The 17,476-nt window shown below is 42.7% G+C and overlaps 1 protein-coding gene across 1 annotated transcript; it reads left to right on the plus strand.

The window, feature by feature from the left end:
* The first annotated feature begins 3,568 nt into the window (after positions 1-3,568).
* On the plus strand, positions 3,569-11,389 carry SLC30A1 (solute carrier family 30 member 1). Its single transcript, XM_058700180.1, has 2 exons — positions 3,569-4,870; positions 6,533-11,389. Exons 1-2 carry the CDS (start codon positions 4,264-4,266, stop codon positions 7,432-7,434), a joined length of 1,509 nt encoding a protein of 502 aa, XP_058556163.1. The 5' UTR covers positions 3,569-4,263; the 3' UTR covers positions 7,435-11,389.
* Positions 11,390-17,476: the final 6,087 nt, after the last annotated feature.

A 17,476-nucleotide genomic window follows, 5' to 3' on the forward strand; every position in this document is an offset into this window, starting at 1 on the left:
ATTCAAACCCTGGTCCTCGTGTTGTTGCTAGAGATTTTACCGTGTATTTGTAATAATTATTCACGTACGTTCCAAAACAAGCAAAAAACCAAACAGATCCATTTCCCCCATCATTTTTGCTTTAAGATTGAACATTAGATGTGATTTACTGTTAACTAAAGTCAAATGTAATCTGGTTTTCACATGGTTTTCTTCTTTTCCATGCTTGCAGTCATGATTTTTGATAAGCAAGATTCAGAGGTGTGTTAGTATTTAGCAGGGTGGTTGTTGGTTTTTTTTGGTTTTTGTTTTTTTTGGTTTTTTTTGTTTTTTTGTTTTTTTTTGCAAGAATCCTTTGCAACCAAGCTACATTTTGGATTGATAATTTGCAGGTTGGAGGAGCTTGGCATTGAGAGCAGGATGAGGTCTTTAGAGGGCTTTGAGATTGCAGTTTGTGTTACACATTTGATTTTTCACTCAAATTGGCAGTCTCTTTCCAAAAGGAGCATTATTCTCTCATCTTTAAAGTATGCTGAGTTTAGTCAGTTTGGATACTAAGCAAATTATCAGGAGAGTTCTCAAGATTTAGGAAGAAAAAGCCAAACCATTTTATTCAACTAGGGGCCACAACCTCCAGGGTTGTTGGTGAGTAATTCCATGGCTTTCTTTTATTTTAACCCACTTGTGGCTGTGTTAACACTGTGCAAGGGCTATCAGCTGAAAAAGGATAAGTATCAGTCTAGCTACCAAATTACTTTGACTACACAGCGCTAGGGGGAAGAAAAGTTTATTTGACTGAAATATTTTGCGGTCAGGTAAGTGGGATTACTCTTTGTGGAGTGCATGATTACAACTTTTTACACCCTGGAAAATGTAGCTCCCTCCCCATCCCTCCCCGCCTTTGTATGTGAGGATAAAGCACATTGTGAAATGGCTTACAAGAGAAAGAAAAGTCTGCACCAGATGGGTTCTCATGAGTGACTATCGGGTTGAACTGAACCTAAGAGCCTGTTTTTATATGGGTCTAAACATCTTCCAATTCTGTCTGCTTAGGTACTGAAGGGATGGCTGTCCTGTTTGCTGAGTGCTGCTGCCTTCTACATCTCCTTACTGGTTCCTCTTTGGGCATTAAATTCTCACATTTGGATAAATCTGTTTTTTAAATAAAGGGACACAGCAGCTCCCAAGAGGCGGCAAAATGGTATTCCAACCATTTCCACAGGATGTCTTGACCCAAAAGGGGCTCCCTAATTTCTCTATAGGAGGTGCTGGTTGGAAGGAGATTTGAAGCTGTGTTTACACAACAGGATCAGATAAATGTCCATTGTCCATACCAAAGGAGGGGAGATTATGAAGTGCCAAGACTCATCTCCCCACTCCTTACCACTGCCACCATCCAGATTTCATTGCAAATTTAGCACATTAAAAACAGCCTCAGTATTTTCCCCTTAAAATCAGTTCCCTTCCCTCCCAACTTCACCTGCTTAGCGCAGGATTTTCCCTGTCAGGTTAAAACATTTGAACTACCTTTGTTAGATTCTCCTCCTTAGTTTTCACCCTCCCAATTAATCATCAAATCCTATCAATTCTTCCTTTATAATGTCTTGGAAACTTTTCTCCATTCTTTTCTGTTACTGCAGAACAGAAATAGATGAGGGTCCAGCTCTGTAGTGTGGATGGGGAAATGAGAAACACACCACATACAAATGGGGGAAAATAGAAATATATTTTTTTAATGCAAAATAACAAGGCTCCAAACTAGCCTTATGTATAGATCCTGAGGCACTGGCTAGCTTTGCCTTTGTCTTGTTGTGTCCAAAACAGTGGGGGTTCTTCCTCCTGTTCAGGGGCTGTGGTGAGGCCTTTCAGGGGTCCGGCTTAGGTTACCTGATTCCAGCCACCCCTCTACTTTAGGATCGGGAACTCTTCACTTCCAGATGAACTAATCTCCACTCAGTGCATATGTTTGCACTCTAAATTCATGTTGGTACAAGTTATTGAGTATTTCATTGTAATTTAAACATTTTATACGTTTATATTTTACCTCCACCAGACGAAGCGCATTCTTCCTTATTCTCAACCGCCCCTCCCCTTCCCCATAGCAACCAACACAGGGTTTGGCTATTTGTAGTCCATAAATAAAATGTTTGTTCAATCATAGAGCCTTAGAATTTTAGAGTCAGGAAGAATCTGAAGAGATCCTCTTGCCCAATCCTTTATGTTTGAAGAAACAGGTCTAGAGAGATTAGTGGACTCTTCTAAAGTCACACAGCTGGCTAGTGACAAAGCCAGCACCAGAACCCAGGTTGCCCCTGCTTGAGGTCTGTAGCCTAAACTGTCCTTAGATAATCAGTGACAGAAATATCTGCCTTTACACAAGGTCTCCTAGGGATGGTGGTGATAGGTGTAAATATTTACTGATATATTTACAAAGACTCAGTTCTCGCCGCTTGCGAGACTGCTCCTAAGGTCTAACTCCTCAGCTCGGTGTTGAGCAGTCCCAAGTTCATGCAGCACTCCTTTACGGATGCGGCCTCATCCCAGTTCTTTGACAGGACCCGCACCCCACCCCACCCCAACCCGGGAGTCCCGTACCCACGGGCTCCCCCTCTCGGCCCCTCCCTGGATGCAGTCTGTCACACAGCGGGCGCGGTCTCTGGTCTCTTCTCCTGGATGCAGGCCGGTGGAAGCCCAGAGGGAGGGTCTCAGGCCACCCGCCAGGCGGGGTCTTGGCTTTGCGGAGACAAAATTACAGGGCAAGCCATTTAGAGAAAGGGACAAAGGTGCTTGATAGCATAGAAGTGAGAAGGGAGCTACTCTCCGGACAAAGCAGCCGTCTCTCCTCCCAGGTGAGGAAGAGGAACCCCCCCCCCCTCCTCCTCTAAAGAAAGGTTTTATAAGTTTTTCAAAATCAGCTAACGTACGGGAGGGGCTTATTCCTAAACTTCAAGTTTATCATTTACACCGAGCGGTTAGTTTCTCTGTTGTCTTAGGGTTGTGGAATTACCCACAGGGAGCAATTTTAAGAATGTCCAGCCTCTATGACTTTTACTGCCAGAGGGAGTCCGGTCTTGTGGTCTTCCATGAGTGGGATCTTGTGACTTTTTATGACCTGCTGACTTTTAGGTTAAGGGTCAGCCTAAATACCAAAATGGCTTTACTTAGGTCAACTTGTCTCCCCAGCCTCCCTTCCCTCCTGCCTCACCACGTGGACTCAGCTCGGAGGATCAAAGTCTGTCTGCTGCCCGGCCCCAGTAGGCGTGAGGGGTGCTGCGAGGACCCGCAGGGCCGGAGGAGCTGCCCCGCGGTGCTAGGGGACCCCGCCTGCCCTGCCCCTCCCCCTCTCCCCCACCCCCAGCTGCACGCGGCCCGCGCCCCCAACCCTCCCCCACGACGCCCGCCGCTGCACCCGGCCGCGGCCCCCGGCCCACGCCCGGCTCCCGGAGGGAAAGGCCCCGCCCCCATCTGTTGGAGCCTCGACACCGCCCCTTCCCGCCCCTCCGGACCTCCATCCAATAGCGAGCGCAGATGGGCGGGGTGCGGAGGCTGTCGTGAGGGGGCCCTGGCCAATGGGGAAGCGTGCCGGGCCTGGTGGGCGGGGCGTCGAGGCCTTGTCACGCTCGGGTCCGTGTGAAAACGGGGGTTCCGAGTGCAAAGCAAAGTTTTTTTGTAAACCGTCTGCAAAGGAGGGGGGGCGAAGAAGGCGCCGGAGACCGGGCCGAGTGCAGCTGCCGTGGCCGCCGCCTTTTTAGCTCTTCAGGCGTCGGCTCCCGGGTCCGAGCCACAGCGGAGGAGACCAGCAAGGGAAAGACCTGCGCGGAGAGCCTGCAGATGCTCGGAGCCTTCGTAGCGCGGAGCTGCCCGTCGCCCGCCCCCGCCGCCCGCCTGCTCCTGCTCCTGCTCCGGCTCTTCGTCCCCGGGCTCCGGGAGCCCCAGCTCCCCGCCGCCGCCGCCGCCTCGGCCTCCGCCGCCCCTCTGTGGGTGTGGGGACTGCTGGGGCTGAGCCGGGCCTCCGCGCCGGCTCCGAGGACGGACGCCTGAGGAGCTGCGCGCCGCCGGCCCGCCGGGGACGCCCGCAGGCGCGGGGGCTCGGCGGCTTGACCCCCGGGCTCGGCCCCGTCCGGCCGCGGAGTCCCGTCAGCGGTTTCCCCAGCGGCCCGGTCGGGCGGCGAGAGACCCGCGCGGCCCTCCCGCCTCGGTCGCCCGGTCGCCGGTCGCCGGCGACTCGCCGCCACCGCCAGTGTAGCCGCCGGGCCGCGCTCGGCGGGCCCCTGAGCCGCAGCCATGGGGTGCTGGGGTCGGAACCGGGGCCGGCTGCTGTGCATGCTGATGCTGACCTTCATGTTCATGGTGCTGGAGGTGGTGGTGAGCCGGGTGACCTCGTCCCTGGCGATGCTCTCCGACTCCTTCCACATGCTGTCGGACGTGCTGGCGCTGGTGGTGGCGCTGGTGGCTGAGCGCTTCGCCCGGCGGACCCACGCCACCCAGAAGAACACGTTCGGTTGGATCCGGGCCGAAGTGATGGGGGCTCTGGTGAACGCCATCTTCCTGACCGGCCTCTGCTTCGCCATCCTGCTGGAGGCCATCGAGCGCTTCATCGAGCCGCACGAGATGCAGCAGCCGCTGGTGGTCCTCGGGGTCGGCGTGGCCGGGCTGCTGGTCAACGTGATGGGGCTCTGCCTCTTCCACCATCACAGCGGCTTCGGCAACGATTCCGGCCACGGCCACTCGCACGGGGGTCACGGCCACCCCAAGGGGGCCCGCGGCAAGAGCAACCGCACCGGGAGCAGCGACAACAGCGTGACCCCAGGCGAGCAGAGGCCCGAACAGGAGGAGACCAACACCCTAGTGTCCAATAGCAGCTCCAACGGGCTGAAACTGGACCGGCCAGGTGAGAGGAGAGAGTGGCCGCCGCAGGTGGTTGGGTCAGGGGAAACCGGGACCCTAGGCTGGCCCCGGGGCGGGATGGCCCGCACGCACCCTGGTGCCCGAGCCGGCCGGCGCCGCGCCGCCTCCTCCCCTCGCCCTCCGGGTCCCACACCCGCGGGGCACACGAGGAAATAGGTCCCCTCTCAGCCGGGTGCTGGGAGCCGGGGTGGGGGTGGGGGCGCGGCTGGGTGTCGGTGGGGACTGTGGTTTGGGGAGTGGGAAAAGGGTCAGGAGGTGACCGTCAGCCCGCCGCAGTCCACAGCCGCACTTGGCTGCCCTTACAAGAGACTGCCTGCTTTTGGTTTTCACAGGATCAAAAGCGCTTCCTGATTAAATTTCTTGGCCCTCTTGGGAAACGGAGAGAACCCCCAGTTAGTTCATCCTTGGTCGGTGGCTACTTGAAACCTTGCCCTGCCGGAGTAGTTCTTAGGCCCTTTAAGCGAGTTTCTCAGTACGATATTCAGAGCCAGCTAGCCTTGGACTTTGTCGAGCTCAAAACCCTGGTTGGAGGTTTCTTTTATGAACAGCAGTGTGTGTTTCAGTTAGTTGTCTAAAATCGAAGCCTAATCCTGACAATCCTAGGTTTCGGACCTGTCTGGTCGTGTTTGACATTTCACTGAGGACTTTTCAAAATCATCCTAAAATAAAAGTGATGGCCACTTATTAATCTTATTTTTTACTGTATGCTTTTCATACTAAACATTATTGCTCCTGAAGGTAATTTGGAAAATGTTGAAAGGCGATGGAAAAAGGAAATCAACCCAAGTCCAACTACCCAGGCTCAAAGACATTGACAATTTGGTGTATTTCCTTCCGATTTTTTTTTTTTCATTTACATTTATTTGCTTGGTAGTATGATGCTACACAGACAATTGTTGCTGTTTTCAAGATGCAGGGTGTCGTGTTAATGACATTCAACTTGTACGTTTGAAAAGGTTTAATAAACGATTGAATTTCCCCTCACCCATGCTCTTCCAGGTGTTATTGCAAAGAAAATTAAGCTGCTCTGGTGTGCATACAGTAATTCCTTTCAAAGATGGATACATTTGGTTTAAGAGCTAGTAGGGTTAGATAGTGGTCATTTATTGCGGCTTTTCCTGAAGTTTATGATTGTTGATGGGTTTGTGTTGTTGATTTTTTAGTTTCTGAACCCTCTCCACCAAGATACTCTATGGTTTACATTCATGATAAAAGTTTAAAAGTTAGCCTCTACACCTTAGTGACAAAGAGTGACTAGAGCTGTGTGTCAGATCAGGCACCGTGGCATTTAATTTATGGGGGATCACATTACATTTTATATTTTCTGTTTGTTTGTATATGCCAAAAAGTATAGTGGAATGTTCCCACCCCCACAGAAAAGATGAAATTTTGGGGGGAGGCGGGCAGATAGGAGAGTGGTTAGGAGGATGGGGAAATGTAGTGTCTTCTTAATAACTTGATTTAGCCCTGGCCATTTTGCCCTGGCTCATTCCCAGTATGTCAGTTTATATTAAACTGCCCTAGGCACGTTTTTAAATCATATTTTATGAAAAATGTTCACCTCCTTGACTAAGATGGAGTTAGATGAGGATGTGTGTGTAAACACTTTAAATGTATTTGATACAGCAGTTTTCTTTCTTTGTAGATCCAGAAAAGTCCAGAAATGATGCAGTGGAAGTACAAGTGAATGGGAATCTTATCAGAGAACCTGACCATATGGAATTGGAAGATGATAATAAGGCTGGACAACTTAACATGCGTGGAGTTTTCCTGCATGTCTTTGGAGATGCTTTGGGTTCAGTGATTGTAGTAGTAAATGCCTTGGTCTTTTACTTTTCTTGGAAGGGTTGTCCTAAAGGGGAGTTTTGTGTGAATCCATGTATCCCTGACCCCTGCAAAGCATTTGTAGAAATAATTAATAGTACTCATGCAACAGTTTATGAAGCTGGTCCTTGCTGGGTGCTATATTTAGATCCAACTCTTTGCATTGTAATGGTTTGTATACTTCTTTACACAACTTATCCGTTACTTAAGGAATCTGCTCTTATTCTTCTACAAACTGTTCCTAAACAAATTGATATCAAAAATTTGATAAAAGAACTTCGAGGTGTTGAAGGAGTTGAGGAAGTTCATGAATTACATGTTTGGCAACTGGCTGGAAGCAGAATCATTGCCACTGCTCACATAAAATGTGAAGACCCGACATCATACATGCAGGTGGCCAAAATCATTAAGGACGTTTTTCATAATCACGGAATTCACGCTACTACCATCCAGCCTGAATTTGCTAGTGTAGGCTCTAAATCAAGTGTGGTCCCATGTGAACTTGCCTGCAGAACTCAGTGTGCTTTGAAGCAATGTTGTGGGACCCGGCCACAAGCCCCTTCTGGAAAGGATGCAGAAAAGGCCCCGACAGTTAGCATTTCCTGTTTAGAACTTAGCGACAATCTAGAGAAGAAGCCCAAGAGGACTAAAGCTGAAAGCATCCCTGCTGTTGTGATAGAGATTAAAAAAATGCCAAACAAACAACCTGAATCATCTTTGTGAGTCTTGAGAAAGATGTGATATTTGACTTTTGCTTTAAACTGCAAGAGGAAAAAGACTCCATTGAAATTCTAAGTTTGCCAAGTAGTGTAATTGAAGTCCTTGTCTGGTCACACAGTTTAATTCTATTTTTGTAAGAACATAATGGGACTGCTTAACATAGTTCTATATTACAACTTTGTGATTATTAGTGCAGAGTACAGCTATGCTGTAACAATTTTGGAAAGCCAGTTTTAACACTATGTTACATTTTTGTTTAAAGTAAGTATAAACCTTATATAACATAATGACATTTGATTTCCAGTTTTTCCATGGTAAAAAATTAATTAGGGGGATAAATAAATTAAAATTGTTACTGGAATTTCTCTGCTTTTCTTTTCCCCCAGTATTATACTTTATTTATTAGAATTAGAATCACTAAACTTTGAAAATCATCAACAGGTTCGTTTCCTTTGATGTTTCGGGTAATATTTATTTGCCCTCTGAGATCATTACGTAGCATAATGGCAGCATGTTTTTAAGAATGACTCATGGATATTATTAGGAAAGGTTCCCCTTTTTCTTCACATGGGGCATTTACGATACTAAAGATCAGTTACTGTCCTGGATTCTGTCTTGCTGAGTATTATTCTAATAAACAATTGAAATAATTAACAAGTTGAACTATAGTTTACATATGATAGGGCATATGAGAGTAAGCAGGGAAGAAGGTTCACCAAATTAAATATATAGATTGTGGTAAGTTAATAGACTGCATTTCTAAATTATTCGGAGAATCTTAACTCATATCTTCTTTTACCAAAGTTAGTCTAAAATGTGGACATGTTCACCAGCATCACTTTCTTTGAAAGATTGCCATTAGAACATTGAGCTGAAAGTTGGCTTACGAAATATATACAGTAAGTATTTTTAAGGCCGTTAAAGCTAACCTAATAATTACCTGTTAAATGGCAAGCTTATTCATGTAATCTTTTCAGTTGTAGATATTTACAAAAAACTTAACGTTAGTCGTTTCACGGTGACCAATCATGAATGGATCCAAACAGCTTTTTTCGAGCACAACCAGCAGTTCTTGTGCTTTGCCCAGAGCCACTGACTTAGGGGGGAGAGAAAAGAAATCTAAGGGTTAATGCAATTTGGATACTAAAGTCGTAGAAAGCAAAGTTAACGAAGGCAAAATTAATCATTAAGATTCTGTAGGTCATCCAATCTTGACCTATCTCGGATCTTCTAATAGTGGTCTATTTTGTAAGATTGCCACAGTATCTACACAGGATGTTCCTGGCTATGACATTGTTGCTGTGGGTTTCAAATCCATACACAAATATTATTTAAGGCTAGTTAAGTTATATTTTTCTTGACAGAGAGGGGCTATGCTTTGTGAAGAAACTAGAGTTTTGTCCTCAAAAGGATGAATAGGAGTGTCGGTTATCATGTATAGCTCTATTTTTCTAGAAATAAGGTATCCTGACTACTTCAGTAACTTTTATAGCTGACTACTTTTGGGGTGGCTGTCTTTTGGGATTTGAAATAATTCATTGTTGAATGGGTCTTAAGATGAAGGCATCGGCATTGGGCAGTTAACTTTTTAAAGGGATCTTTTGTGGTAGATGGTGTGTTTTTTTCTAGTATAAGCCTATTGCTGGCAATGGGCCTATTTAAGAACAGCCGATTTTTCCAATGAGAATGAGGTAATTTTAGGAACACCGTTTGTAAGTTCACATTTGCTATAATGGGCCAAAACCATAACCTGCCAATTTGCAATACATCTTGATCTTTTAATACTCTTATCTGATAATTGTGTAACTCAATTCCTAAACTGGAAGTTACTTTGAATTTTGCAAAACAGTTTTTTAAACATGAAATTTGGGAGTCTCCTTATTTGGGTAAACGAGAAAGAAAGCTTAAAACTGTACTGTTATCATGTACATTCCTGACTTGACACTTAAAACTACAAAACGTTTCATTAAGATCTTAAAACACTCTATGTTACAGAAACATTTTGGTAACAATGCATACAATAGGATAATTGGTAAAATACATTCAGTGGGGTTTTCTTTACAAATGCTCTATTGGGTCTTTCTTAAAGGTTGTACAACGTATAAGACATCAGCTAACTGAGTTTTTGTTTCTGTTTTTGTTTTAATGGTGTACAGGCATGGAACAAGGGCTTTTTTTTTTTTTTTTCCCCCAAAAGTGCTTTGGAGGTAAAAGCCTTTAGATTTCAGTTATTTCACTTTGCGTAATTTTTAAGTAGCTTATATGTAACAAAGTGGTACCACAGAATTCTTTTTTCAGAGGACTTTGTCATAATAGCAAAATCAGTGGGCACTGACTCACCTTTTGAGTTTTAGCAGAGAATTATTTATTTCTTTACAATGCACTTTCTAACCCATTTTTAGCATTATCTTTTAAAAAATGCTTTTATATTTAAATATTGTGGGATTTAAGTGTCTTTTCCAAAATAGCTTATTCCTCCCTGAAAGAAAATGAGAGGAATACCCTGAATTATTAGGAGACTTAAACCCAATATTTAAATATGCTTTTTATAGCAATGCATCAATTTTAGGAGGTGCATCTCTCCTGCTGGCTCTTTTATATTTGAGCAAGATCAGTGTGTTTAGAATATGTGTTTAGAAACTTGTCTGTTGTCTCGGTTTCGTGAAAAGGAGGTGCTGCATGTGCCTGAATTAAAACCAACGCAAATTTTTCCAAGCCAAATGCCGCCTTAGTGATGAGAGTGATTTCATTCTCCACTGTCACCTTATAGCTTCTATGATTGTTTAAAGGTTTTTTTTGAAGGGCATCTGCATTGTAAAAATATGGACCAGGACCTTTTAAAAAAGTCAAAAAAGGACAAAAGCTTTGGTGTATGAATTTTAGCGTTTTAGAAAACAATGTCTGGATAACTAAGGTATGTAATTTGAATAGGAAAAATTTCCATCAAGAGCACCTTGAAAAATCTCAATAGGTAGAAGACTATGGTTATAACATGTTTGTATCTTGTTTAACATGCCCAGTTAATTTTGAATTTTTGAAAGTTTGGGGGGAAATGGCCTATGGAACCTAGTGTGAAGTATTTAGTAGGCTACCCGGTATTGAGTTGAAGATTTTCACTGTTTATAAGCAGATACCGTTTGAATGATATAAATGTCATTTACCTGCTGTCTTAAGATGTTCACACATACACAAATATGGAGAATAATTCTACAATACGGAAATATTTATTTTAATAGAGTTTCAGTTAAGTCCTAAAACAGTGTTAAAACTCTTGGGAAGGTGGAGGGTTTTTTGTTGTTTTTTTCAGTGGAAAACTGTCAAATACAGTGTTTGGCCACCTGAAATGGGAATTGTAATAGCACTATTTTCATGTAGCGCTACCAATATTATGTGGCAATGCTATTCTGTTGTACTAACAAGCTCTGGAATATTTAGCGGTCCTTTTCACTGGCACAGGAGCCTTTTGTATGTCATTCACTTTAAACTTTTAAACCAAAAAATTTGTGGTCCAGTGTCTTTGGCAAAAAGATGCTGAAGGGAATGTAACATACAATTGTTATGTGGCTATATATAAAAAGACACAAATTGCCCTGTTATGGTTCTGCCTTGAAACAGCACAATGAAGCGTATCAATGTATTCTGTGATTCTTTATGAAACTTCCATGTTGTGTTGTTTTGTGTCAACCATAGCCTGTCCTTTGGGCCAGATGTGGCACAGTTAAATGCAAGTATCATCTCATTAAATGCAGATGCAGATCAAATGTCCTTTAGTGCTGCAACATTTTACCTGACTTTTTGTATGTTTTATGACTGTGCGTTGTTTTCCAAAGCTGTTCCTACCTCACCATGAGGCTTTATGGATTGTTATGTATTATAAATGTTCTTTATGAGACAGACTACTGTGTTTCTTCTCATTTATTAAATGTCAAGTAGAAAAATAAACTAATTTTAATATCTACTTCATCATTTTGTGCATGTGGCCTCCTCTCCTATACTAGGCTGGGTTATGTAGACTTAAGGTATTTCAAGGGAAATTGCAGCTTAACTTAAGTGTTGCTAGTGCACAGACCAGGTTATAGAATGGTAATGGGGAAGGAAAAAAAATGTGGGCAAAAATTGCAACCGAAATTGAAGGGCTAACACTACAAAGGCTCACTAACATGAAATATTCAGTGGCTGTGAAATGTTTTTGTTACAAATATTAAGCTCACACGTTATATAATTGTAGGTTAACCTGCCTCTTTTGGTACTTGCTATTTGTAAGCATAGTTACTAATATGGATTATTAAATGTTTTCCTATTACATGATCATCTGGAACTACTAACCCAAGAGTACATTAGTACATTAGTTTGGTTATATGAGTTCAGGACTGTGATAAATGTAGTCTCTCATATAAAGAATTTCTTTAAAGAACTTGTGCTTCTGGCTGGGAGATAAGCAGATAAAAGTTGCATAAGAAAAAATCAAATTGGCAATAAATGGCAATAGATAATAGAATTGGTAAATACAGTAATACTCCAAAGAAGGAATGAAGATCTTTGGAAAGGATTCATGTACATGGGGGCTGAGAGACAAGGGCATGAGATAGTACAGAGGGCTGAGGATCGAGAGGTAGGAACTTGCTAAAGGTTGAAGTGCCATGTGAACCAGTTTGAATTTGGTTTCTAGGAATGGAGGAAGCCATCAATATTTGGAGAAATGAGAAGGTGGAAAAGGACAGATTAGCTTTGGCATGGCAAGTAGACAGTGAGACTGGAAGTCAAATCAGTTCATTAGGTATTCAATGCTAAGAGAATGAACTAGTTCCCAAATACCCTTGCCCGCATGTACGTATGCATACCACATTTCAGTTGATTTCCAAACACATCCTTTGTTTATACCTTACCTCAATTTCTGAAATCAAAATGCACAGATATAATCAGTAGTATCTTATAGCTGTTGGCCAACTTATTTTCTTATCTGAATGTCATCTATTAAGGGTTCAGAAAAGAATTCTCAGGCAATGTGGTCTTTCAAGAAGTATTTGCCAACATTCCCTACAACATAATTTCATGTACTATGCATTGCACATCTGGATGAAAGCTGTTGCTTTTGAGTTAAATGAAAATAAAAGTCATGGACATTTTTTAATGAATTTTGTAAACATTTCTGAGTCTTCAGAATTGACCATAATTTTTGCTCCCCCACTGTAGGCTATGTAGCTTTTTTTTTTTTAAGTTTATTTATTCATTTTGAGAGAGAAAGAGTGTGAGTGGGGGAGAGGGCCAGAGAGAGGGAGAGAGAATCCCAAGCAGGCTCTGTGCTGTCAGTGCAGAGCCTGATATGGGGCTTAAACTCATGAACCATGAGATCATGGCCTCAGCTGAAGTCAAGAGTAGGCTTAACTGACAGCCACCTAAGCGCCCTGAGCCCTTTTTTCTTGTAAATCAAGGAATTTATGGCACTTTGTTGCATTTGCTTATTTATAAACTTGTTTACCTTTTAGATTACAAACTATGGTGTCAGAGCTGTCGTCTCTTTATCATCTATATCATCTATCACCTATAATTATTTATTATTTGAGAGAGAGAGTCCACAAGTGGTGGAGGGAAAGAGAATCTTAAGCAGGTTCCACACCCAGCCCAGAGCCCGATAGGGGGCTTGATCCCACAAAGTGTGAGATCATGACCTGAGCCAAAATCAAGAGTCCGAAGCTCAATTGACTGAGCCGCCCAGGTGCCCCTATCTTTATTTGCTCAGGATTTAGCACAGAGACTGGCACACTGTAGGAATTCAAAGGTGTTAAATGAATATTGAGGAATGGTGGGAGTGGAACAAAAGAATACTATTCATAGCTAAAATATACCTAGCACTGAAAATATAGTAATAATATTAATAGCTATAATATTCTGGGCTCTTATGAAAATATACAAAGCAACACATGGTTTCATTTAATTCTTTCAAACCATTAGGCATATTTCATTATTCCCATTTTACAGACATATTCAGCACCTTACCCAAAGTCCTCTAGCTAGTAAGTGATGGAGCCAGAACTGGAATTCTGCAAGGAATCCATCAAGTAGCTTGCTTTCCCATCACTTTGAATCACCAACAACTAAATAAGTAGATTCAAAATGAAGAGTTCTTTTTAATTTTCATCTAATTTGCCTTTCCAAATAGAAAGGCAAAGGAAATGAGGAAAATAAATTTTAAAGCATTTGCTATTTATTTTTAAAAATTATAGTAGTTACCACATGAAGAACCTTTCTACCTAAGTTAGGGATGCCTGGGTGCCTCAGTCAAACAGTCTGACTCAGCTCAGGTCATGATGTCACAGTTCGTGGGTTCGAGCCCCATGTTGGGCTCTGTGCTGGCAGTGTGGAGCCTGCTTGGGATTCTCTCTCTCTCCCTCCCTCTCTCTCTGCCCCTCCTCTGCATGTGCTCTCCCTCTCTCCCTCTCTCTCTCTCAAAATAAATAAACTTAAAAAAAAAAAAAAAAAAGAACTTTCCTACCTAAGTTAGGTTTACTTACATTATGGTTTAGTGTCTTTTTTTTTTTTTTTAATTATATTGGGGAGAGGAATAACAATCTTTTTTAGAATTAAGAGCCTCTCCTGGTTTTACTCTAGCCTTGTGGACAACTGCTAATCGTTACAAACTAGTGGCATTTTCACCTAAGTTATCATATAGCATTGTTTGAGGTATTAACTGCTTTTGCTAGAATACAAAGAACTATAGCTTAAATATCCTTTAATGCTGAAAGCAGTAGGCCTCTAGGGGAATGAGGAGTAGAGGTGATTGAAGAAAGTAAATATGGATGAGGAGGAGGAGACACAGGAAGAGGACCATCTGCGTTTCAACAGGAATGCTGTGAGCATTTTGGTGAGATAATTTATTATAGTTACAGGAGTGTCCCATGCACTGAGTTTAGAGACCCTGGCCTCCTTCCTCACATATGCAGGTAGTTCCCCCTTCCCCCACCCATCAAGACACCCTAACTGTTTTAAATATCCCCAAGGGAGGCAGAATGGCCCCCATGGGAAACCATAAAAGGCTAACCAGTGAGAACTCCTCCAGCCTCTCCCACATGATCCAAATGCTACATCTGGTCTCCTCCTTTTACATAGACTGTTACCACAGACTCTTCCTGTTTTGTTCAAATTTTAGTTTCATCCTTAAGTCCAGGAACCGTGCTTCCATGCTGCATGGTCACATAGAAAGTCTAAAGGTGTGATTTCCAAGACTTCTAACCATTGATAGGACCAGGTAGACAGGAGCTCCTCTGATCGTTTGGGAAGATTGTTCTGCTCAGGAAAGCAGTGCAAATGTGGCCATCTGAATTAGTCATGGAAGCCCTTGGCTGTCTCTTTTGAAATATAAAGTAGAAATGGGTTTCTGGCAACCTAAAAGGGTTTAGAATCAGTGATTTTTATTAACGTGCAAATTTAAATATTCAAATAGAAAAACTGAGAATGGTTGCACTTATTTTTTTTTCTAATGGTGAAAATGTCTAAGACAATATTGAACAAAATTTATCAGGAATTTTTATAGCCTGAACCAAGAGTGACCTTCAATGGCACCTGCCCTGGGCTCTTGCATCAAGTTTTAGATTCCTCTGGAAAGTGATAGTGATGCAGCAGTATCTATTGATGAAGACATTGGGTCCTGAGTTTCTACACATTTTAAAAGTCATCGAGCTGAAAAAATTAAGTAGTATATTATGGTAGAATAATGATCCCCTAAAGATGTTCATGTCCTAATCCCCAGAACTTGTGAATATGTTACTTTACATGGAAAAGGGACTTTACAAGTATTATTAAGTTAGGAATCTTGAGAAAAGGCGGGGGGGTGGGGGACGACGGTTATCTTGGATTCTACATGGGCCAAATATACTCATAAGGGTCTTTAAAGGAGAAGGCAGGAGGATCAGAGTTAAAAGATATGATGACAGAAATATGGGTGACAGAAGTAGGGTTGGGGTTAAAGAAATTGGAAGATGCTATGTTGTTGGCTTTGAAAATGGAGGAAGAGGTCACTAGCCAAGGAATGCAGATGGCCTCTAGCAGCTGGAAAAGGCAAAGAAACAGATTCTCCCCTAGATCATCCAGAAGGAGTATGAATCTGCTGACACTTGTATCTATTCCATAAGACCTATTTTGGACTTAAGACCTCAAGAACTATAAAGTAATACATTTATCTTATTTTAAGCCACTAAGTTTGTGGTAATTTGTCATAGCAGCAATAAGAAATAAAGGTAGTGTATGTATATTAGTGTGAAATTATAATTTACACACTAAATTTGTGTATTTATTATTTTGCTCTCACTGGAGTTACATTACAGACTAACTTGTAATTAAATTTTAAGAAAAAATGGCTAGACACTATAAAAGGTGATATAACTTTTTGTTTTATGCTCATGCAGTAATTCACATTGGATAAGTAAGTTAATGAAACATTGCTCTGCAGGTAAGGAGATGCTCAGGTTGAATATATGAAATACAGTGATGGATTTTCTTTAACTATACATATGATCTGACTTTGTGTGTTGAGATACCAAGCTTTAGGGATAGATAATTCTTTAAGGGATTTGGCGGGCATCCAGACTTGCTCATGTGTTACCACAAGACCCAATCTGAACGAAAGGAGAGCACATGGTGAGTGAAACAACCTTGTATGAATTAAAGATGTCATTCTGAGTCCACCTGAGGTAACTATAGAGTGGCATTCACCACAGCAGCCACCATTTTCCTCTCCTTACATTTCTCTCTTTTGTCCCACTTGGAGCCTGGTCACTCCTTCTTTTCTTCTTCCTCCCCTCTCCATTCTCTTTTTCCTGTTCTTCCTCAGCACAACCCCTTATTAGGCATATGACCTTGGGAGGTTGGATACCTCTTGGAGTCTCATTTTTCACATCTCTGAGATGGGACAACACATCCTTTATAAGGTCCTTGTGAGGATTACATGGGACAAAAACTAAAATGTATCTAGCACATTCTGTGTTCTGGTACTGTGCTAAATGTTTTTAGCCCATGTAATCCTTACAAGCACCCCATGAACCAAAGGCTATTATTATCTCTTTAAAGATGGAGAAACTGAGGATAAGAGAATTGAGTGACTTCTGGTGAGTGGAGGAACCAGGACTGAACCCAGCTCTGGCTCAGGCAAAGTCTGTGCTCTTGGCCATGACATCAGCTCCACTGAGAATCAGCCCAGTCTCTCATCTGCGAGGATCTTCAAATTCAGCAGTATGCAAAGCCTTTAGCTCTGGAGTCAGACCGCCTGCTTTCAAATCCCAGACTCCACACTAAGACACTTAAACTTTCTGCCTTCTTTTCCTCATTTGCAAAATTATAAGAATAGTATTTCTTTTGGAGGGTTGTTTTAAGATTAAATGAATTAATACAAGTAAAGCACTTTGAACTGTTTCTGCTCCTTATTTTAAGTGCTCAGGAAATATTAGCCGGTCATTTTATTCCCTTCCTATTTCTTACTTTCCTTCTTCTTTCCTTCCTTCTCTTTTCTCCTCCTTCTTTCTCTTCTTTCTTTTTCTCTCTCTCTAAGCCCAATTTGTGACCCTTAAAACCTTGATTAATCCCTTTCTTAACTCTTGGGCTTATACCAGTTCTCTTCATTGGCACCACATTTCTCTCCATCTTTCAAAGTCATTAGACATTTTTTCCCCTTCTGGTGATGCCTAAAACAAACACCACCTGCAGGAGACAGGAGTATCTGGAAGATAAAGAGATGTTTACATGTAATCTCTTCTAAGGCTGCTATGCGGAAAGGAGGGAAGGTGGGAAAATAATTGAGGGTCAGAACAAGAAAGACAATTCCAACAATCACACAGGCCACGGAGAGAACAGGTGTGAGGTGCTTCCATTGGCTGCCGTGTGTCACATGCGCTGTCTGTTCTCTCGCTGGGGAGCCTGGTGGTGATTTCTGCTAAGGGCAGAGCTTGGACCCAATAGCTTGGAGATCTTTCTAGCTGAGATGTGGGGATTTTCTGAGAAGTCCTTGTGAGGGGCAGCGGTATGGCACAGAGAAAAGAGTCCTTGGTGAGTTTCC

The sequence above is a fragment of the Neofelis nebulosa genome, chromosome 15, assembly GCF_028018385.1.
Source record: "Neofelis nebulosa isolate mNeoNeb1 chromosome 15, mNeoNeb1.pri, whole genome shotgun sequence".
In the NCBI taxonomy this organism is placed as follows: Eukaryota; Metazoa; Chordata; class Mammalia; order Carnivora; family Felidae; genus Neofelis; species Neofelis nebulosa.

Bases quoted from the DNA above. Each gene is read 5' to 3' on its own strand.
- SLC30A1 (XM_058700180.1), top strand. From the start codon at position 4,264: ATGGGGTGCTGGGGTCGGAACCGGGGCCGGCTGCTGTGCATGCTGATG. The intron at 4,871-6,532 runs GTGAGAGGAGAG...CTTTCTTTGTAG, and splicing joins GCTGAAACTGGACCGGCCAG to ATCCAGAAAAGTCCAGAAAT.